The sequence below is a fragment of the Rhipicephalus sanguineus genome, chromosome 1, assembly GCF_013339695.2.
Source record: "Rhipicephalus sanguineus isolate Rsan-2018 chromosome 1, BIME_Rsan_1.4, whole genome shotgun sequence".
NCBI lineage: Eukaryota > Metazoa > Arthropoda > Arachnida > Ixodida > Ixodidae > Rhipicephalus > Rhipicephalus sanguineus.
In genome coordinates, this window is record NC_051176.1 from 243,777,201 (window position 1) to 243,799,893 (window position 22,693).

At 45.8% G+C, this 22,693-nt stretch overlaps 1 protein-coding gene across 1 annotated transcript; it reads left to right on the forward strand.

Annotated features, from left to right (window-relative positions):
- The first annotated feature begins 7,187 nt into the window (after window positions 1-7,187).
- On the forward strand, window positions 7,188-11,982 carry LOC119382114 (basic-leucine zipper transcription factor A). The gene is made up of 2 exons (XM_037649847.1): window positions 7,188-7,411; window positions 11,334-11,982. The coding sequence occupies exons 1-2, from the start codon at window positions 7,188-7,190 to the stop codon at window positions 11,980-11,982; spliced, it is 873 nt and encodes a 290-aa protein (XP_037505775.1).
- The last annotated feature ends 10,711 nt before the right edge of the window (window positions 11,983-22,693 follow it).

Sequence of the window (22,693 nt, forward strand, 5' to 3'; positions counted from 1 at the left end):
GCACAGGGAAAGAGCGAATATCGAAACTGGTGGCCCTTGGCCTTCGAAGTTGTCCGCCACGCGCCGGTAGACAATCTCGGAGGCCTGCATTCGCGCCTTTCTTTGGGGGAAACGCAAGCTTGTAAGAACAGATGTCGCCTGGTCCGCATCTGTCGTCGCGTTTTGGACCACGAAAAGTCATGGCGCGTGCCTCGCGCACGCCGTCGCGCATGCGCAGGCTACCTCCCCGGAAAAGGCCCATTGCACCAATTAGCACTATTATCGCTAATTCTTTCTTGCTGCTAATGCCCACTAGTAACGTAGCTTATTAGAAGAAAAAAAGACAGCGGAAGCCTAGGTATGAGGTCTTCCTTTAAAATTAAGTGTTCCGCATAAATGAATCAGCTCATATGTCTGTGTTCACAAGACAACTCCTAAAGTAAGCGCATTTTCATGTTTGCAGGTCTATAGGCGCTCACGACGTACTCGCAAAACTATATGCCGTTCCCTGATGGTCATCTCAGATTCACGCCTCATCTGATTAACCATATCATTAGCCATATTAACTATATCATTAGGTCAACAGCTATTATGAACTCCGGGCGCCAAAGCGCCAGCCAATGAGGAAGCATGGATAGTTTAAAAGATGTTTCGTGACGTGAATATCGGCATGATACACGCATTGGCAGTGCAATCAGATTGAAGCCGGTCTCATAATGTAATCGACCCAGGTTCCAGCCGACCATTATTAGCGCAATACGAACACCAAAGGTGATAGAAGAGCAAGGACGTGACGTTTATCTGTTGCCCTTGTGTGATCCGTATGCGCTAGCCTGCTGCACATAATGTCATACCAACTATCCCGTGAGACCACCCTTTGAGAAGTAATTATTTTCGTCGAATCTTCGAGATATTACGAAAGTCTAATGCATGCGCAATGCTGTTACACACATGCGCAATGATGTTCAGTAGGCTCACTGCATCTGCAAGTATAATCACTAACGCGCGCTTCTCCCCCCAAGCACCAGTTGCTGCAGAGAAGCTGACTGCAGCAAATGCTATCACCAGAGGCTGCGTCTAATCCTCTCTCTCTCTATCTGTCTTTCTCTCTCGCACACACACGCGCGGGTGCTCATTTATTTATTTATTTATTTATTTATTTATTTATTTATTTATTTATTTATTTATTTATTTATTTATTTATTTAATGCGCTGTTTCTGAATGATAATTGAGCAGCAAGCATCCCTCGAAACTGGCTTCTCAGCAGTAAGAAGCTTTGTGTGGGGAAGACCACGACATTGTGATTACCTTTTCATTGAAGATGTAGTCAGCCTTCTGACAGCCGTTGACATCTCACTCACTCACTCACTCACTCACTCACTCACTCACTCACTCACTCACTCACTCACTCACTCACTCACTCACTCACTCACTCACTCACTCACTCACTCACTCACTCACTCACTCACGCACGCACGCACGCACGCACGCACACAACATACACACATACGCACGCACACACACACGCACGCGCACGCACACGAGCCAATGAAATTGAATGGCTGTATAATTTCAACACATTAGACTACACATAGGAACGCGGGACGACGGCAAAGCACGACTTCGCTCACCACGGCCACTGCGTCTTCAACTAATGTTGATGCTGCAATGGGCACTTCGAAGATGCACACTGTATTCATCTGGGTAATTTGTGCGATATGTTCCGCCCCACATACTTTGAGAATGTTGCCTTCCGTTTCCGTGCACGTATTTTGCAGGTCACTACTGGCAATACTGTATCGTGATGAGGACGACATTGCGTGCATCGCAATGTTATAGTTCTTAGGGTATAGTGGTAGTAATGTCCGAGTACACGCCATCACCTTGGCTAATCCTCAGAAAGTGGTAGGCAGGAATGGTACAGCGCGTGCGGGCTTATCCAATGAAACTGTGTGTGCAGTCGCAAATGGTCTGTCACGACAGGCCACGACAATCGAGGCCTCGCCAGTTACAATGCTCTCTTACGTACGAAAACGTTCGTTGAACTCGGGCCTTCGCTAGTCACGCCATGGTAAATATCCTTAGTGCTGGATTCTAATGTTCAACATAACGTAATTTTTCGCTCACTATAGAGGTGGGAGGTGGGGATATGTAGGGGTGGGAGATGGGGGCGTAGGGGCTGCCACCTTTACGTCCAAGCGCGCCCAACTTTTCCGTTAACGAAATAAAAAAAAAGCACTAATTTGCCACAGAGCTTTGCGTTACCTTTTGTACAGCTCGAAAGAAACTGCGAAACTAGACTTCAGTCTGGACTGCCCTATGGTCAAAGAAGGGCAGGGATGGTAAGCTGACAAGGAAGCGCCCGGAGACCTCGCCCTCTCTATTGTGGTCCCTTTCGGGATGTGAAAACCCTAGCGAGTTGTCGAGCACCAGCCCGAGGTAATTCTACCATTTAGAAAAGCCCGTTAGTCTCAGGTGCTGGTGCCCGCCTTTTTTTCCATTCCACTTCAAAGCAGTGACAAAGACGCGACACCGATTATCAGCCGTGATTGGTCACGTCGATAGCAGCCAAGGCACCTACAACTTCCCACTGCATCAGCAAAAGGTCCTCCTTCTTTTGTAAACTTCTTGGGCTTACAGCGCAGACATTCACAATGACGACGGTTGGTTGGTAAGTTGGTTTATGGGATTTAACGTCCCAAAGCGAATTAGATTATGAGACGCCGTAGTGGAGGTCTCCGGACAAATTTCGACCACCTGGAGTTCTTTAACATGCACTGAAATCGCACAGTAGACGGGGCTCTAGCATTTCGCCTCCATCAAAATGCGACCGCACCGGCCGTGATCGAACCCGCGTCTTCCGAGTCAGCAAAAGAGCAGCGCAACCACTGGGCCACCGCGGCAGCCCTCCAAAGACGTAGAAAAAGACAGAGACACAAAGATAATCACCAACTAGCCCATTCGACCACCTGCAATGTTGTAAACGTCATACAAATGATAAATTCAACTCGAATGACCGAACTCGGTATTTTGGGCATGCCTCCTCTATACGAGGTGTTGAATGTGCCAAAGCTTAAAAATAGATACGCGTGTGCTACGTAGCTCGGCAATATCAAGGTAATGTTTGAAAGAAGTCAGGTTATGTTATATTTCTGTGTTTCACTTAATTACAGGATTTGTTATTAGCGACCAAAGTATTATAATTAGAGCAAAAGTGTCGATAAGAAAATCGTAGATCGCCCTGAAAAGCACCCTATCTGCTTTTCTGTTGGTCTTTGTGTGCTGCACAAACGTTCTTACCAAGCTTGAAAGGAAGCCCGCCGAAAGGGGCCGGGAGAATATGGAGTAGTAAAACTGCCCGCGCCCTTATATATAACAAACTCTTCAGAGTATCTCGCCGATCTTCCAACATTCTACCGGCTTACAACTGCCCAACCGCACCGACCATGACGTGGCCGTCGATCCTCAGACCAGACAGCGTGCGTGTGCGTGCTCGTCTGTCTTCAAGAATCGTTAAAATGTCAAGGCGACGGAATGACCTTCTCGCTACTTCTATGCTTCATTGCTCGTCTCAAACAAATGGTTGAGCGGCTCACCCGCGATCGTACTGTCCTAGCTATCATTTAACATACATTCGGGAGCCTTTGAGGAATCGGAAATAATTATAGTATGCACTGTCACGCACAAGCACTACAATAATAAAACAATAAAACTTCCCCAAAAATTCGACCCATGATGCCGCCCCTTTTACTGGCTTCATCGTACTCCCAGGTTACTAATCCTAATGACGCGATCATAAAAGAAAACAACAGCAGATATTTCGATAAACGCAGTAACAGCGCTTCTTAACTTCCAGTACGATGCTGTCAGTGCATGTCAGAGCATGTAAAAGCTAAAGAACACGCTTCGCGGAACACTTTGAAGGACCGAAAAATACCGCAACTGAAATGCGCGTTCCCCCTCCCCTACTACTTACATTTTTTTCTCGTCTTCGTCGAAAGCAGCGGTGATATTGAGAGAAGGACACCAGTATATCAGCGAGCCTCAGACGAAATGCATAATGGGCGTGCGAACAGCTCACCACCTGTTACGAACGGCGCTTAGGAAGAACAGAAATGGCGGCAGGTTATTGTGGAAACAGGACGTACCTAATTACGCGGGGGTCATGATTCTCTGCGCCTCTTGACACGGCAAAGCCCAGAACGGAAATTGGGTTCATTCAGAACGGGCCCGTCACTTTCTCGCAATTCGACGAAACTAGCCGCTACCAGAGAAGAGACGCCAGAGCCGGACTTACGCTGAGAGTGTACAGAAATATTCGATACAGAAGACGGGCCGCGGCTCACTTTGAGTGAGGGTGCATACAAAATCAATACCGGCAGCTCGTTCCGCTGAGTAGTATCATTAAAGTACAACGAAAAGCAACGCATCCGCACCAAAAATCCAAATGCCTGCGGAACGCGCGCGCAAGTTAAAATCCGATACTGCTCAGTATATACTGCAGCCGTGGCGGTTTTCACGATGGGCATATACCTCACTGAAAACGTGATCTAAAACCATGTCGTGACTTCTCTCTTAGACCGATATCAATGGCGGGCTCCGAGAGAGCTTAAAAGCGCTTCCACGGCCGCCATCTGGACCTGTAAACAAGATGGCTCCGGCACGACCGAGCCGATGGCTAGCATTGAGAAAGAGGCGAGTGGAAAGTGACGCAAACGGCCATCAAACGCGTGCGGAAACGAGCTTCTCTGGAAATGGATGGCTTAGGAACGGTAGTGCCTAGGTTATATCTTCTAGACGAGTTGGTATCAACCAAGAACGTGTTCGAGAGCCCTCTGCGCTAGCCCACGAGGCAGTGGCCAAAGAGCTGCACTACTCGGGAAGCGTTTCCAGGTGATATCACGCTAATCTTTGTTGCACGATTCGGGCATCCCGGGAACATTCGTGTAAAATAACTTACGAGCCCTTATGGGATTACTTTGACGGCTATACCACTGAAGAAAAGCTAATGAATTCGCTGTCTCCCAGGTGTAACTTGCAATTAGCTAATCATTTGAATATCCTTCGCATTTCCCAAACGCTGTTCGCACATAGAAAACCCCTGTTAATGTTGTGTTACTTAGAACGTGCACTTAAATCCAAGTATACGAACGTTGCTGCCTTTCAGCGCCCATAGGATGCGGCCGCGGCGCCCGGGGATCAATCCACGACCTCGAGGCCTGCAGTCAGACATTACAACTACTATCACATACAGATAAGCGCTAGTTACTAGAGTTGTGAAAAATTGTAAACTACACCCATTTTGTTCGACCAGCAGGATGAGAATGTGAGGAATAGGCCAGGAATTTCTGTCCGTCAGTACCCTATACGAGGCGCAGACAACAGCAATCCGTGTGTTGTGTCCCGCGATGCATTTCCGGCACGGAGCCATTCCACTGAAATACTGAGTTTGTTTTCGCTTCTTGCCGCAGCGGATCTACCGTGACAACAACATGAAGCTGCATATGATGTTAATGGCTGCCGTAGCAACGTCATTTGCTCTTGGTAAGAAGGGGGCGACGACGGCACCTATACGAACTCTTTTAAAGCAGCATTCGCTGACTCACGTTCGCCCATCGCTTAATACCGTTCCGTATTTCTTTTCTTTGTGCATGTGCGTACGTATGTGCGTGCGCGAATCGAGACGTGCGCGCGAGCGATGTAGGGACACACATGCGCTGTATTTAGGCATGCAGTCTCTTTTGTATTTCATTTGCACCTTTCAAACACTTTCTTATTCCAGGTAATATGTAGCACTAAAGTAAATAAATAATAGCTCAGTCCAAATCAAATATCCGTACCACAGAAAATTAAAGGCGATGATACCTTAAGACTGCTGTTGGCCATCTGTTACTTCGGAATTTTTTTAAACTGCGCATGAGTTCGGTCGGGTCTTTTTCTCCTCTCTCTCTCTCTCTCTCTCTCTCTCTCTCTCTCTCTCTTTATAGCGATAGCATTGCTTTTTTTTAACTGGTGCATTTTACAACTGCGCAAGCACTGATATTGCACAAGTCAATAATAAGCACCGACGTGTTGAGTAAGGCTACGTCAATGGCCTATTCCGAGAGAAGATATGGATACTGCGTACTAAGAGTTGTGTGGGATCAATATTTTAACGCGATAGCGCCAAAGGGCCCGTTTCGCAGGAACTCCGGTGTCGGTGTCGGCGCTGTCCTTGAGCGAAAAATGCCAATGGATGCAAAGAGCAAAAATTAGGAGTTCGAGCCCGAATCAAACCCAGGCATTCTGCGTGGCAATCATACGTTCTGCCACAGAGCCACGCCAGTGCTTGAAGGTGGTTCGGGGAAAAAACCCTATACAGGTGCCATGTGGGGGCTAGTAGGCTCGTTAACAGGTGTAGTATTGCGTGGCAGAAGCGTGAAATCGCACCAGACGTCACGCCATGTGAATTTCGTAACGAGAGCGTGGTTCAAAGGCCCACCCATTACAAAGCGCTCAGCTATAATTAATCCGTCACCACCCACATCATCAACAAAGTGCGCAGCTGCGTAGGTATGCGTAGTGGTTAATGCGCTACTTCGCAAAATGATGAATTATGGCGTAGCGGGCACTTCCCAACTATATACTTGCAGTAGGCACCGTGGGAAACTTCACAACCACCAGTGTCACGCGCACTCCCTTTAATAGCGGCATGGTTCAGGCCGTACCGAGAAGCGAAGCATGACAAGCGAATGAGAAGACGAAGCGAACGGGGCTCGATTATGCTATCGCCTCCCACTCTTGAATGCGAAGCTTAAGCGTCCTCCAAGTTTTATATGCATGAACATCACCACATAATTTAAAGGTACACACAAAAAGAGGGCAGTCGATCAATCACAACGTAGCAACTCCTGTACCCTTTTGCGAGAAAGAACAAACACCTTCGAACTCCCATAGTGTCGACAAGTCGATGTCGCAATGCTACGTCATCGGTGTGGGCATTCAGGAGCAAATTTTCATAAACCTAGCTTCATTTTTAATCGCTATAGTAAGCTCTATTAAAAACTTTATGTTCCAGAAAAGTAAATCTGGCTGCCTATTTTTCATTGCTTATTTTTAACGTTTCTTCTACTTGTAGCTCCGCCAGCTAGGAACCGCCAAAATCAGAGCGATTGCAGGGCTGCAGAAGCGCTGCGAAAGCTTTGATGGTGTTTCTGCATAATAAACGATGACCATTTGTTCGGATGGCTGCATTTTGACTGGTCGCGCGCGCTTTGCGCCTCTAGGTCAGAAAGTTGTCTACGGGCCACCCGTGCTCGACCCAAGTAGCCAAGATGGACAGCAGCAGCAGTATCAGCAGCAGAACCAGCCTTTCAGGCAACAGCAAAAGCAGCAGCAGCAGCAGCAGCGGCAACAAAGACTCACGTTCAAAAAAAAATATGGCTCAAGCAGGTAAGCAGACAATTGTTCGTGAACCAAGTTCTTGGGTGTTGCTCATTTGCGCTTGATTCATGTAGACATTCGTATACACGACAAGCCTGCGTTTCTATATACACAATAACAAAACGAGAGAGGAGAGTGCAGCCTTAAAAAGTGGCTGTTGGGGATAGCGCGAAAAGTTGCTATACACGGGCCCCTGTTGGTAGCCTCAAGAACCAGGCATAATGGTTTGAGTTTCCCCCTTCATATAAGAAGATAGAAGTGTGCGACAAAATTTCTTGCAAGTGTAGCTACTTGGTCTGCGGAACAATCGCTTTAAATATAAAAAAGTCCATCAAGTCCGTGTACTTTCACTCAACAGATATTCGTTCAGCTGTACATGAACCAATGAGCCCAGTACAGCAGGCTCCTGTAGAATTGCGTTTGCGTAGGGCTTTTAGTATCCGCTTAAATTAAATCGCAACCCCCAACAATTAAGGGAAACCAATCTCAAAGGCTATCTGTGGACGCAAAAAGTTCCCTCCATGTTTTTAACCCAAATAACTCAGAGTCATGGGCGCCTGGGCGAGGGCGAATACGCATTTTCTTTCTTGACGACCCGAGCAATGCCATATCTTATATTAAATGGCCCAGACCATAATATGCGATCTTGCTTCTTGCTTACAAATTTGAACGCGAACAGGCCAGCGATAAGAATGAGAAAATAGTACGCTTATCTTCTTTTTCCTCTTTCAGGGCTACAGAAAACAGATCAAGATGAAAGATGCCCAAACGGTAATAGACACTACAGCGTGCTCAGTTATAAATTTTGTATCTGTTATTTCTGGTTGAGAGAGAGCGACTGCAATATAATAAAGGTTTAATGAACCTGTGCTGACACCAGAAAACTTTGCTAAATAAGCTTTCATTTTGTCGTAACGCAGATTTATGATTCCATTCCGATGCAACAGTACGCCCCCATCTCGTACAGTAATTGTGCCGTTACCACTGTTGGCTGTGCCCCCGAACGTTGATCAAAGATGAGCCGCTAGGTTTAGTTATCACCTAGGCACATCACTTGGTTGTCCGTATAGCCTACATTTAGTATGTCCAATATACAATGTCTGACAGGTTCGTAGCAATGATTTCATTTTGAAAAAAAAAGAAAAACGGAGGGGGGTGCATTTGAACTCAGTTGCTACCTGAATCCTTAACAACCACCATTTGCTGCATGTCTAGTGTTACCAGGCAATATGGGGAAAAGAGATGTAGAGAAAGGAAAGCCAGCGCTTACTAGTTTGCCAACAAAAAGGGTAGCAGTGCTAACAAAAAGAGTAGACGTTATTCATGAACTATATATTGTGTAGCTACTGTTCTCGTAAATAGTCACAGCAGTGATTCGGGAAATGTACGTCAGACCTCTTTATTCTATAAGGCAACTTATCTGAGAGTGACAATAGGCTATGCACAGTGACTGGAGCACATCATAGTGCTTGGGGAAAACACTGGAGAGCTTTAATGAGCGTGTAACACCCATACTTCTGCATAAATTGAGTTTTTGCAGCGTGTCGAAGATTGGAGAAAATTAACGGTTAATATGCAGGTCGCTGCGCCGAGGCTACGTGCACAGCAAAGCGCATCGTACGGCTACTAAGACGACGCTGTATACTTGCACCGACTGGAGCAACGGAAAAATGCCTGTACGTATGCTCCTGCGAGCACAGATTATGCGTAAATTCAGACATGAACTTTTCAAATGTGTTTTCATGCAAACAGGAAATAGCGCAACCTCGTGCCAAATGTAAAACGCACTGAAAATCACGCTTAGTGTTGGTTCAATTTCATCTAAAGGGACGAAAGAAGGCACGCTCATGCCGCTTTCTAATTTTTATACGACCCGTATGTATATATTCTTTGTCTTGGACATTGTAGCCAATTTTTAGTGCCCATGATACGATGCCACCCAAACTGCGAAAAAGGCCTTGAAAAAAGCTCGATTCGGAGGAAGTTACGTTACAGGGCTTTGAAATACGTTGTCTTCGCATAAAAACTGTAGCTTAAACAAAATCTGAATTCCAGATCATATTTACCAATCTTTCGCTGAGGCATTAGGTTAATAATTAGGCTGAGATAACAGGCCAGTTCGAAATATTACCATTTATGTACATTTAGTTGACTATGTAAAAAGCATATCACGCTTGCGGTTGCGTTATTAAGCTGATTGTCAACGATACTCGTCAAGGGAGCGATACCTCCTGAGTAGGTCAGGTGACGAGTGACAGTACTATTGACAACTATTCGTAACACAAGTGCTTGATTACTGCGATATGTGATGCATTTTGTAGCTTTACACGAGAGTATGACTATTTCTGCTCGCGCAACGCGTTGAATAACTGCACGCCTTAACTGTCCGCAGAGATAACCGATGCGTTCGTTACATCCTTGATAAGAACGGATGCACTTACGAAGACCTGCCGACGTGGATTTTCGACCCTGAGACGAGGTCTTCGAGGAACTTTCCATCTGTTTGCCCAGATGGTGAGCATCAGAATCGCGAGTTTCAAAGCTTCTACATTGTTTGTTTCATCATCATCATCATCAGCCTGTTTCCGTCCACTGCAGGGCAAAGGCCTCTCCCATGTTCCGCCAATGAACCCGGTCCTGTGCTTGCTGCTACCACGTTATACCTGCAAACTTCTTAATCTCATCTGCCCACCTAACTTTCTGTCTCCCCGTCGCGCGTTTGCCTTCTCTTGAAATCCAGTCAGTTACCTTTAATGACCAGCGGTTATCTTAGCTACGTGCTACATGCCCTGCCTATGTCTATTTCTTCTTCTTGATTTTGACTAAGATGTCCTTAACAACCGTTTGTTCCCTGACACACTCTGCTCTCCTCTTGTCCCTTAAGGTTACACCTATCATTTTCCTTTCCGTTGCTCGCTGCGCGGTCCTCAGTTTAAATTGAACCCACTTTGTTTATTGTTTATTTACAAGTTTATAAAAAAATGAAAGCGTTACCGAAAATTTAACACGCTAACCAGCTACAGAGGCTACATTTCCTGTCTTCTTATGATCGCTAGGTGTCAGTCGCTTTTGTCTTTGGTCGCATATACCATACTCCACCGATACGTTACGTCCATTAGCCTGCTGTTTCGTTCAACCGCGATGTTTTTGTTCATTTGTTTGAAAAATTTTATGTGTATCATTTTCTGCTTCCTCACACTCCTCGTGAGACACTGGAGGTTACTGAGAGTCAGGAGTAAGTAACTGTGTTTTTGTCACCTCAAACCACATTCGTCGCAAAGCATTCCATTGTACTTTCATGGCTTCACTTAGTCCAGGAGTGAAGTTTTCCTCAGAAAGGGTTTTTGTTGCTAAGTGCTCTTTCCCATTTTTTTTTTGCCGCCTGTTCTGATAATATCATTAATATCAGGGTTGTTTAATATTTTCTCTTAACAGGAACTAACTCCCAAAGCTCCAGCGCTCAGTCATCAGCGGAAGCACTGCAAACCCAGGTCACTCAGACCCAGCGCTACTCAACAGCCCAAAGGAAAAGGTCGCAAGCTCCACTGAAACGCCCGTCAAGTTTGCATTACTCCGAAAGTCAGCAAAAGCAGATTGTGTCAAGCACAGGAGCTGCTCCAGATTCCGTTTACAATAGTGACGATCTCCGCTCGCTCGCGATGCAAAGTCGACTTTCGGAACCATTAGCGTATAGTTACGGAATGATGTATCCACAACTTCCACTGTTCTTTGTTTACTTGACGCAACCGTACGATTTGTCGCAAGGGCAATACGCGACAAGGGAATCGTTGGAGCAGTATTTGCCTACAGTACCGGTAGCCAGTAAAAGCGCGTTGCTTAAAGACCTCTTCGGTGACAAAGGGTTGGCTGTCGTAAGCGAAACTAGCATGCGGAAGTTCTCCACGCCCATCGTAACGTGGTCTTCGAGCAGACGAATAAGCACCGACAATCAAGTTCCGATAAAACGACGAGTGACGAGGGACGGAGCTTGGCAAGTGAGCGAACAAGCAGTGGTTCAGAGTTATCAGCCCTTCAGTGCCTCGAGCTTGGTTCAGGAAGGAGTGCAGGCTGAACAGAAAAGTGCGAAGCTCGCCGAACTAGCGGCGTCGAGCCTGTCAGGCGTGGCCTCCGAAGCCCTCTCGGAAGCGGCATCGCAGCAGCAAACCCAGCAGCAGGCATCCGGTGGACCCGACACCGCCGTTTCCTCTGGTAGTTTTTACCGCGAGGCGAATCACGAGTTCAGTCAGGTCGGTGCTGCAAGCACGCCAGTGAGTCAACAAGAGGAGCAAGGGGTCAGCTCCGAATCTTCGCAGGAAGGAATCGCCGTTCAATCGAGCGAGTCAGCAGAAGCGCCGCAGCAGTCTCTACAAGAGGCGTCGAGCGAAAATGCGCAGTCTAGCCTGTACAGTGAGCAAACCTCAGGGCAGCAGTCGGCCTCGTCAGGTACTTGGAGCGGAGGTGTCCGCCGCCAGAAGGTGGCCGCTCAGCTGGGCGGCACGAAAGGCGGAACGAAAGGCATGCTACGCACAGTGGCGCGCACGAACGGATGGACGCGCAACAGCCTCGGCTATAGTGGGTAGGCGTTTGGTTTTGTTGCTGTTGTTTTTAATTGACAAAGGAAAAAAATGGCGTCAGCCTACGCGTGCATCCCAATAAGTCAATAAATTTTCTTGTACCAACAGCGAAGTTCTCCACTGGTTGTTTATGAGACCGGACTCGATACCGGAATCTCTCGAGTGAACAAGGGCATTTTTCAGGGCTCGATGGTGCGCGATTGACGAAGAAAGCACTGTCTTCAACAACGACTATTATAATAATAATTTTCGGGGCTTTAAGTTCCAAAACCACGAAATGATTACGGGGCACGTCGTAGTGGATGGATCCGGATTCATTTCGACCCCCGGGGTTCTTTGACGCGCACTTAAATATAAGTGTACACGGGTGTTCCTGTGTTTTATCCCCACCGAAATGACATCGCCGTGGCCGGGAATCGAACCCGCGTCCTCCAGCTTAGCAGCGCGACACCTTACCTGCTAAGTTGCGAAGGAGGGTGTTCAACAACGACTGAAGGTGGGCGAAGTAAACAGACGGAAAACGCATGGATGCCGCTCCATGCTTGATGCGCCCTCACTGTCACTTCACTTGATTTGTTTCTCAGTTTGTACAAGATTTCGCGTTATAAGCCTTCGTGTCGACTATACACTCTAAATATTTTCACGCGTAGTAAGCGTGAAACACGCCCCTCGGCCTCCTAAAATTCGTTTTATGTACCACGTGACTCAAAATACGCGTTGTTTTCTTCCACCCAAGCGTGACGCCGGTCGAGGACACACACATTCGCTGTATTTTACGCGTGATGCGGGATTCTGCGCGTGAGAACCCTTAAAAGTCACGCTGAGGAAAAGTTTGCGACGCCGATCGCGCTTCTCCTCATCACGCATATATATATCCTGATACAATCGCCAAGACAGCCGTGCGACGTTGCCGTTACTCGCCTCTGATTTGCTGCTGCGATTTGCGCCTCCTTTCATTTATTTTTGTTTTTCACGCGAATGCCTTGAAAGGTGGCGCTTGCTTCGATATATACTTTTGGCGGGAAAACGGGGCTAGAGTCGTTTGACTTAGCAAGCACTTTGTGCATCGTCTCTGCCTGCCCTTCGAGCGTGTACTGTGCGGAGGGTTCGCTTTGTGGTGTTGAAAAGTGGTGAAGTCATGAATAACTTGACATCGATTGACCTGCGTGGTGTGCCGCGCGGTAGATGCAAGAACACCGAATGCGACTGCCCGGAGTTCTCGCGCGACACAGCGCCACTCACTGCGAACTCTGCTATTCCGGCCGGATGGTGTGCATACTGCGGGCACTCGCCTGCCATTCACGGCCGCTTGGAATACCTGGGTAAGCAAATATTTCAAAATGTGTTCGCTCATTATATATTTTACAACTATTTTCCCAACAGTGACGTTTCTTCCTATTGACCTCTGAACTTGACATTAGTATCAGGCCAAGTTCTCTGTGTACAGTATGACGGACAGAAACGCGAAAATTTAGGGCTATGTAATTCACGTACTTTCATTTTCAACATCTCCATTTCGTGTCATAGCGGCGTAATTTTGGCTCGAACACTTACATCAGAGCCAACATTAACTTTATATGCCGGATTCGTAGCGACGTGACGTGGTTACCTTGAGTAATTGCTCATGAAAGTATTTGTAGTAACGAAAGTGATGTCGCATTCAGTCCGAGAGTTTCTGTTTCACTCGGGTCGTGCGATCGACCGGGAAGGATGATAAGAAAGAAGGAAGGAGTATTGCTCTCGGTGCCGTGGCTGTCAGCCGTTTCTCCTTCGCCGTCGAGTATCCACCGGTCCCCGCGTCTAGCGCTCGTTAGCTTTGGCTTGTCGGCGCCAAATTTCGTGGCCGCGTCGCGGTTCGCGGCGGTGGCCATTTTCGGGCCAGGAGGCGGAACGCCGGTAAAGGGGCCGCCTGGCGCTTCGCGCGGTGAATAAACAGCACCTGCTTCCTCCGTCCTCCGCAGAGCGCCTCGAAAATGACCAAAAGTATATTGTATGCCGTAAATTCATGTAGTCGATGCGTACATACGAAGCGTTAAAATTGTGTCACATCCTGCAAAACAAGCGCGTTAAGGACACAGTAAAATTGTGTGTTTTTGCTGCACATCAGGGCTGAAGTTCGCTTTTTTTTATGTGAGTGCACAACGCATGAGTCCATAAGTATTATTTGAAGCCGCTATTGCCAAGAGACAGCTCTGGTTACAGGCGAACTATTTATGCCGGAACCTCGCCTTTTATAGTAAGATACGATTGCGTCACCTTCAGGAATTTCAGGCTACTGGGTGAAGTCGCACTTGTGTGCAATTAATAGGGAGTTTTCGAATAGCGGCCCCAAACGTTCGTGGCCCCAAAGCCTCTTGAGTGGGCTCGCTTTGGGTCAAGCAGGAGTTATAGAGTTTTCGAATAGGGTCTGCGGCGATTTGGGCACTCCCCCTATTCTAGGTCACTGTGGTCTTGGCTGAGAGCCGTCGCTTCGAAGTGAGTGCCGTCATGTTTGTTTGACGCAAAGCTTTCGGGGCAGGCTTTGGGGCTCCCGCTAAATTCGCGAAATAGCGTCCCCAACACAAGACCCGAAGCTGTTTCGGTCTCGCGCATGCGCAGCGGCCTCGACGCTATTTCTTTGGGGCCCCTATTCGAAAACTCCCTAATATTTGCGTTACCGTAAGGTAGCATAAACAGTTTACCTTACGGTCCACTACGTGGAGCCAGTGCCTCGGCGGTCGGTAATGCTAGCTGTCGCGGCAGCAAGAATGGAGCTCTGTTGCAGTCATGTTGTGATCTTATAGCAAAATTATACGGAATTACAGAAAAGCTGTTTTTGCAAGCGCCTCAGGTAGAGCATACGTGTCAAAACAGTCAATTCGAGATGGCACCTTTTACTGTAAAAGCACAAAATTGCCGCGAGTACAAAAATGAAGTGCTTCGTATGGTACTCAGTGGTGTAACTAATAGCTGATATTTTGAATGCTGTTTCTGAAATTCGCAGTGAAATGTGGTCAGTATACGATCCCCAGGTTAACGGTTTTCTTTCTAATGGATCAATATGTCTGAGATACCACGCTGAGTGCACGTGTTCACAGTCGAGTTGAGTTCTACTTCCACAAACACTATAATTGCGGAAGAGTGCTTAGCTCACCCGGCTGCCAACCGACAAGACAGCGGTTCGATTCCCACCGCGGGCACAAATCTTTTTTCCTGCAGCTGTTCCTCTCTATGGATGAACGGTTGCACCACAATGTTCCTTCTTTGGGGCTTACGGTTGCGTCATACGGGATGTCAAACATACGGTTAACCTCTCTGCATTTAGTCTCGAGAAGGACTAACGGTTCTGCCAACGCAGTTCATTTGTCAAGGGAACAACTTTTGATTGAAAAGCTCGCAAGATCTGTTGGAATGCATGGGGTTCAGAAAGAGGCACTTGTCTTACTTCCGCAATTATATTTATCGCTGTGAAATTTATATTTCTTTATCTGTGCAGACAATAGATGAAGAAGGACATTCTGAAAGCGGAATAGATGCACCCCGCGTGAAGGCACTTTTAAAAGCATCCTTTATCCTGAGGAGCACGTCACCAGTGGCGGTATTACCGGCTTATCTCCCAAACGAAGAACTGGTAAGACAGTCCTGTACCTTCTTATGTCCCTCTTTATTTCTTCAGATTGCCATATTTCAGAAGATTTTATTGGCGCCCAGTGTAATCTGGAGCACTCACTTTTTTTTTCATTCGTGCTCAAACAGAGTGCTGGTGTACGCACTATACTTGACTTTACGACTTCAAAACTCCTTTGTACTGTTCTTGCTGACCCCCAATGCCGCTGTAAATAAATCAACAAAAAGCCACGAAGTTTTCCTGATTGTGCGCTGTATTCTGTGTTCATGAAGTTTAATTCCACGTTTTCTCTTTCAGCTTCCCTTTGAAAGTGAAATGAGATTTTTAAGCACCATCGAGGAGAATGTCAAAAGCCTCAGCAAAATTCTGCCTGCAGTGGCGACAGTGTCATCCTTAGCGGACCCATCGTACACAGTGGTGGATGCGTACCTGACGCCAAGGCTCGCGAAAATGGCCCTAATTTCAGAGGTGAGTAAAATAGTTTTTTAAGAGCCAAAGTTTCAGAAGCAATTCATAACGTCATCATTCTTCTGACACTATACTCAGTTTTCAGCAGTGTATCAGAAGATTTAACGCCGCAGTCGCAATGTGAGCTTTGTCGACAAAATCATTTTCATGAATTTGTAGTTCTGTACCAAGTGAAATTGGACAACGGTTCATTCCATCAGGTACCAATTTAATTTCTCCTTTTTATCTTTGCCAGGTTTCACCCGCAGACATTATTGGCCCGTGCATTGTGTGGGGCGACGTGAAGGAGCTTGTATGCGGCAAAGAGCCCAGCGAAACCATGAAGCTACAGCCGAACACGTCGCTGGAAAAAGCACTGGTGCTTTGTTTGTGTGTGTACTACGTCAAGGACCTTGCGTATCCGGCTGCTTTTGGTCAGTTGCTTGGCTTCGTTCAAGCAGCCGTTAAACGTGCCGGCATCGATGAAATTCCATGGGCGCAGAAAAGGCTACGGGATTTGTTCAAGAAACTACACTTCGTTTTAGTTAAGTACACATCAAAGTTTATGTGCTGCTTAAAGAGACATTCAAAATTCATCTAGCGCCTATTTTACAGTTCCTGTGTGTTTTTTTCTTGGATTGCTCTTCCATAAAAAGAAGCATTTTTGTAAGTTATGGTCAATAAAAGTTTTACTGAAATTTAAATTCTTGTAAATATTTCGTTCTACTTAACTCCTTATCTTGATTCAAAATGTAAAGTGTCAGAGCACTCCGCGCAAAATTCCTCACTCAAATTTCTGGACTACCGTATATATAAGTAATCGCCTCGAAAGAATGCATGCACATCAGAGGCTTAATTGTAGGATTCGCCAGATGCACCTGTAGAAGATGCTTTATGAAAGTTTGAGACAATCGAGAACGCCTTCATTCTGCTAACACTACTAAATTCTGAACAGTGTATAACGAAGACCTAACGCCGCAATCGCGATGTGAGGCTTGTCGATCCGTGACGGGAGGCCCTCCTAATGCTTAGTTAAGGTGTAAGAGAGGATTTTTACTTACTTGATGCGGGATTCTCCTGCTCTATAAAATGTGTTTCTGACTGTCAGAAAGTGTTTAAAAATAAATTTTGAGAGAAGATCATATTAGTTGTGCTGTATTTGTTGATGCTTCGCGGCTCTTTGGCAGGTATATATGCTGGTTGGCCGGCATTAAATAGCTAATTACAAAAATCAAGTTTCAATTTTCATATTGGGCACGGGAACATTCTATTGGTTCTGCATAACACGAGCTTGCTAGCTGCACCGTAAATACAAACCGCACTGCCGATGTTGAGCTGTGCGTATATATGTACCGTTGGGTACAACATGGAAAGAGTAGCCAGTGAAATAATGAAAGCTTCTCTCTTATTTCTAGCCTACTCTCTGTACTATAAACCGAAATCCATATTTATGTTTCGGCCAGCAAGCTCATTTTACCCTCTCGCAGTGTCGCGTTCTACAGTTTGCACATGTGCAAGATGAAAAGGAAAAATTAATTTTTTTAATGCGCTAATTAATGCCGGGCATCAGTATGTATACTCTTCAAGAAGCCGCCAAGCCCATACAGCACAACAAATATTATCTTCTTTCAGCTTTCTTTTTGGATGATTTCTGACAGTCAGAAAGGCATTTCAAGGAGCGGGAGAACGCCGCATTAAGTAAGTAAAACTCCTCTCTTAAACCTTCTCTAAGCGTTAAAAAGGTTGGCAGTCACGGTTGGCAAGCGTGGTGCGCTTAGCGTGAAAGCGCACCACGCTTAGTACAAGCGTGCAAAATATCACCCCCACTCACGCTTCGCAAGCGTTATGCATCCCGCAAGTCACGCTTAGGAAGCGTGATTTTTTCAGCGTGAAAGCACACCACGCATAGAACAAGCGTGCAAAAACACGCCCCCCTCTCACGCTTGCTACGCGTGAAAATATTTAGAGTGTAGCATCACGGCAAAATCACGCTTACCAGATCTGTCGGGCTCCTTTTGAGGTAGAATTAGAAGCGCTTATGGACCTACCCGGAGCTTTAGCACCACTGACTTCAGCGTTAGCGTCAATTTTCATTTCACCTTAATGGTTTCACCTGTGCTACAGCAGATTGTGACAATTATACAGAGGATGGGCTCAGAATGAAGCAGTAGAACTGGCTCTCTTATAGAATATAATACAGAATACAAGTTCTCATCACAAGCGCAAAAACGTAAAATTAGATGTTAAAACTCATAAGCAACAGCAAACTGTAAAAAAGAACCAAAATAAAACAATTGTGCTATTTTTATTTTTATCATTTGTTTGAAACTCGCCAGGCATGTGGTCGCTTTAATGTAGAATGCTCAGTTCTTTCAAAATTTTACTGCTCATAACCGAATTGTTGGCTTTCTATAATTACTAAGATGTTAGAACCCTTTAATGATTTCTTTGAATGAATTAATCCTTTGAACCCTTATATGAACCCTTCAATTTTGCCTAGTACAAGAAGATGTATTAGGCTAAAGGTCGGTATAGTTCCTGTAATGGGGACCGCTTCAGGTCGTGACGCTCATGTCATGTCATTTCACGATGTGATCTTGTGCGTGGAGCCAACCTCACAGCGAACTATGCCTGCCCAGTGGTGTCTCCATCTTCTCCTTAGTGGATATCCCGACCACAAGAATTGTTGGTATGTAACGCGGCGTCCCAACAGCGAAAACAGCAGGAAGTTCGCCAATAGTAATCATAATTGTTGGGGTTTTACGTCCCAAGACCATGCGCGAATACTATTTCACAAGACCAGGTCAAGAGCGAATCTAATGGTGCCAGCAGCAAATCCAGTCAGCTGTCGAATATTTTTCAAGTAGACTTCGAATAATCAGCAGTCGTTTTCACCATCAATATTTCAATTTTCACGTTATAGTACCACCTTAGTAAGTTCCTGCGGTTACATCGAGCATTATAGAGCATAATTTATTAAAAGTAAGCAAAGTGAGGTATTGGGCTAGTTGGTTTTTCATGATTATAAAAAACTGCGCTACAGTTACTGCGAAATACGAAGTAAGGAGGGAGACACGAAACGAAGTGGACACTACAAGCGCAACTATCAACTGAATTTTATTGAACAAAACTTGAAGGTAAGAAGAGACATCCAGGAAAGGGAAAGAACGGTTTACGGAGAGGGTAGAGGGGGCGGCAATACTGCTGAACTGTCTTCATGTGCTCCACGTGGGGCGATTTCGATGAGGTGATGGGGTGATTACGATTGCGAGAAGTGTCGAAGGCTCAAAGTTCTTTTCCGAGTGGGCTGGTTCAGTTGCTATCTCTGGCTTCTGATGAATTCGATTTCCGAGGCGGATAGTAGAATGGAGCTTGTACTGACGCATGCGCTTTCCTGGTCCGCAATGTGGAAGGCTTCCCAAATTTCGCGTGTAGTCTTATTCTTTGATTTGGCCAAAACTGTCGTATTTTCTAATAGTGGGCGGCAACCCACACTCTCTGCAGTGCATGGAAAGGTTGCCTGTAATCGCGGTCTGCTGGCGAATCTAATGGTGCTTGTAGTGTTGTAGTGCGCTTGTAGTGTCCACTTCGTTTCGTGTCTCCCTCCTAACTTCGTATTTCGCAGTAACTGTAGCGCAGTTTTTTATAATTATTAAAAGTAAAAATTGATCATTAGTAGAGGCAAGTAGGCAGTTAGCTCGCTCGGACCTTGTTGGAGCGCGCATGCGTGTTCGTGTAGTACCAAAGCGAAGTTCTCAACGGGAGTGTTGCGGGTTTGGAGCCCGCCACGGTCTTTACAAGCTTCCGAAACCCAAGGCCCTCGAGATTAAGATGGCCAACGACCACCCATCCTTTCACAAAAAAGTCAAGGCAGGGTCAGTCATCCAGTGGAACGCAAGAGGGCTAAAGTTGCGCCACTCAGAGTTCAGCATAAACCTGTATGAGCAATGAACATGTGTTGCTGTGAACAGCAGTGATTGTGTGGACGCGCTTTCACTCTCTATTTGTCTTTTTAGTTTCCCTTCCCCCCAGCGTAGGATGCTTTTTCTGATGCAAACCTGATGCAAATCTGATGCTTTTTCTGGTCTCCGTTTTCCACTTTCTTTCAACTATTCTTCTTCCGAAACCAAGCGAGGAATTCACATCATATACAGCAACATCGCAGAGCGAAAATGAAAATCAAACTGTTTATCTAATTGAAGTGGTCGCGTCATATCTGCTCATAGTACATGAAAGAACGCAGCAGAAACGTTTTAGGATTTAATTTATTCTATATTTATCTAATTTATTCTATATTTATGGATACCTGCTCACAGGTATCCATAAATATAGCACCCAATAATATGTATTGCCGAATGCGACATCTGAAGGAAACTTGTGAGGAGACGATCGATAGTTTAGTTGGAAAAGTCGACGATTAGAAAACAATCAGAGAAGTATTCCGAGTTGTGAATACTCATATTATAATTCGGGGACGAAGTATATTTCATAAATTAATTGAAAGTCTAGAATAGTCGCAAAAGGAGGCGGAAAAACTTTCATTTCACGTCCTAGGAGTCAATTTTTGGCGCCTTCGTGGCGCATTTTTATCCAGCGGACGTGGCTGTGCATTGAGCGCCGCATGTTGGCAGAGAGTGAAAAATCCGGCAGCGGAAACCAACGGCGCGGAGGCACCTCGCCGTAGTATCTCGGGATGGTTGCGGGATGGCGCCACGAGCCTTGTGTGGGCCTTCATTTCGCGATGTCCGAATAGCGCGCGAAGTACGAGAGCAAGTGTATCTTTTCTTTCCTTCGTACTCGTCATTTTCGAGGGCAGGACGCCAGGCGCCCTTCTTTCAGAGGCGCTGAGATTCAAAGCGAATGGATTTACAAACTGGTCAGCACTCAAGATAAGCAAGATGTGTTTAGGGTATTGGAGGCCAAAAAGGGCAGGAAAGTGATTATTGATAGAACCGGAACCATCGCATGCGTTCGTAACTGTAAGTCGTAACTGTAAGTATACACAGAGGCTTAAATCAAGAAAGATAAGAAGAAAATAGTAAAATAATGCTAGAGCGCAATAGAGGTAATAAACCATGATTTAAACGGGCAAGGCGATTATTTGTCGCCGCCCCATTTCAAACAGAATGTGAACAAAGGTTGCACATCATCATCGTCATCCTTAGTTTCAGTATTCGTCAGCACAAGAATATCTGCCGACAGAGCGGTTTCGTTGCGACAAAATTTAAACTTTGCTTTTTACTCTTTTGGCCCGAAGTAAACTCGCAAGAAGTAGAGTAATATGTGCAGCCAATCAGAAGTATTTTGCGGAATTCAAGGCCTGCGTTTAAATGAAGACGATTGCATATTCCATGTGTCTGGCGTAAATGGTCAGATTGTACACGAAATGCGTAAAGTGGTGCTTCTTTGCTCTTTGCTGCTTAAGAAAATCTGTTCACTCAATATTTTACACACCCCCTCCCCCCCCAAAAAGATTAAAAGTCAAACATGCGTTTATGATATCGGAGAGTCTGCAGACATTATGACATCAGGCGGGTAGTGGTGTTTATACCTAGCCAGTACATGCCCTAAGATGATGAACGTTCGTAAGAAAACAGATGCTCGCGCTGGTTAGCTAACACTGTCCAAACACCAATACCTGAGTGTGCGTGCCTTTTCCAGGTGAGATGCGTTCGATGTGCCTGCCATCCCCATGTACAGAAAAGGATCTTTGACAAAAATAAGAAAGAAAACACACGCTACGAAAAGCGTGTCAGCCCTTCATTGTGAAATGTTTTATCGTCATCTGTAAGCTTCTAGCATTCGTATTGTCATCACACGCGTACCAAGCTATAGTTGAACTTGATATGGAAGCGACCGAACACACACGATGCGCCAGGGGTTAGCATGAGGAAGGACACATAGTCGCGGTATGCACCTTTACCACTGCTGTCTCAGTATTGTTTTTATTGCAGTTCGACAAGTTGAACTAATGAATAAACAAACAAACAGTGCCAAAGTAAAGCATGTTCAGAATTCATTTCATTTCTCTTTGAGGAAAAAGTGCACGACAGAAAGCTGCCTTGAAGGAGCTCGACGTGGCACGGGGACCATTTAAAAATATTGCAGCAGAGAAAAAATGTTTGTACATTTTTTATGTACAGCGTGAATAAGTAAACAATACTCAAAATCGCCTGATGATCAAGCAGAATTGTGGAAAGGAAGTCAAAATTCAACACTTAGACCTTAGACAGTGTCACAGCAAAATTTAGAGCCGAATTAGCACCTGCACATGCTCAAAAAATAGCCGTAGAAATGTTTGATTGCTTGCTTGCTTGCTTGCTTGCTTGCTTGCTTGCTTGCTTGCTTGCTTGCTTGCTTGCTTGCTTGCTTGCTTGCTTGCTTGAGCTCATGTGGCCTGTGCACCATTTGTTAGTGCTAAGTATATTAGAAACCAAACAGCTTGACATTTGCGAGCCATATATTGTTCGCAGTCGAACCAGAATCCATCTCTCTATTCGCCTGATGCTTGTATGAGTGTGCATTAGTGTACCAATGAAAGTTGGAGTATCGTGCGTTTATGCGGTTTAACATGCGAAAGTGACTCAGACCATGAGAGGCTCCGTGGACGGCTGCGGATAATTTCGACCACCTGAGGTTCTTTGACGTGCACTGGCATCGCAT

Coding starts and splice junctions, on each gene's coding strand:
- LOC119382114 (XM_037649847.1), top strand. CDS start 7,188: ATGACCATTTGTTCGGATGGCTGCATTTTGACTGGTCGCGCGCGCTTT. Junction 7,412..11,333: donor AAAAAATATGGCTCAAGCAG/GTAAGCAGACAA, acceptor GTCTTCGAGCAG/ACGAATAAGCACCGACAATC.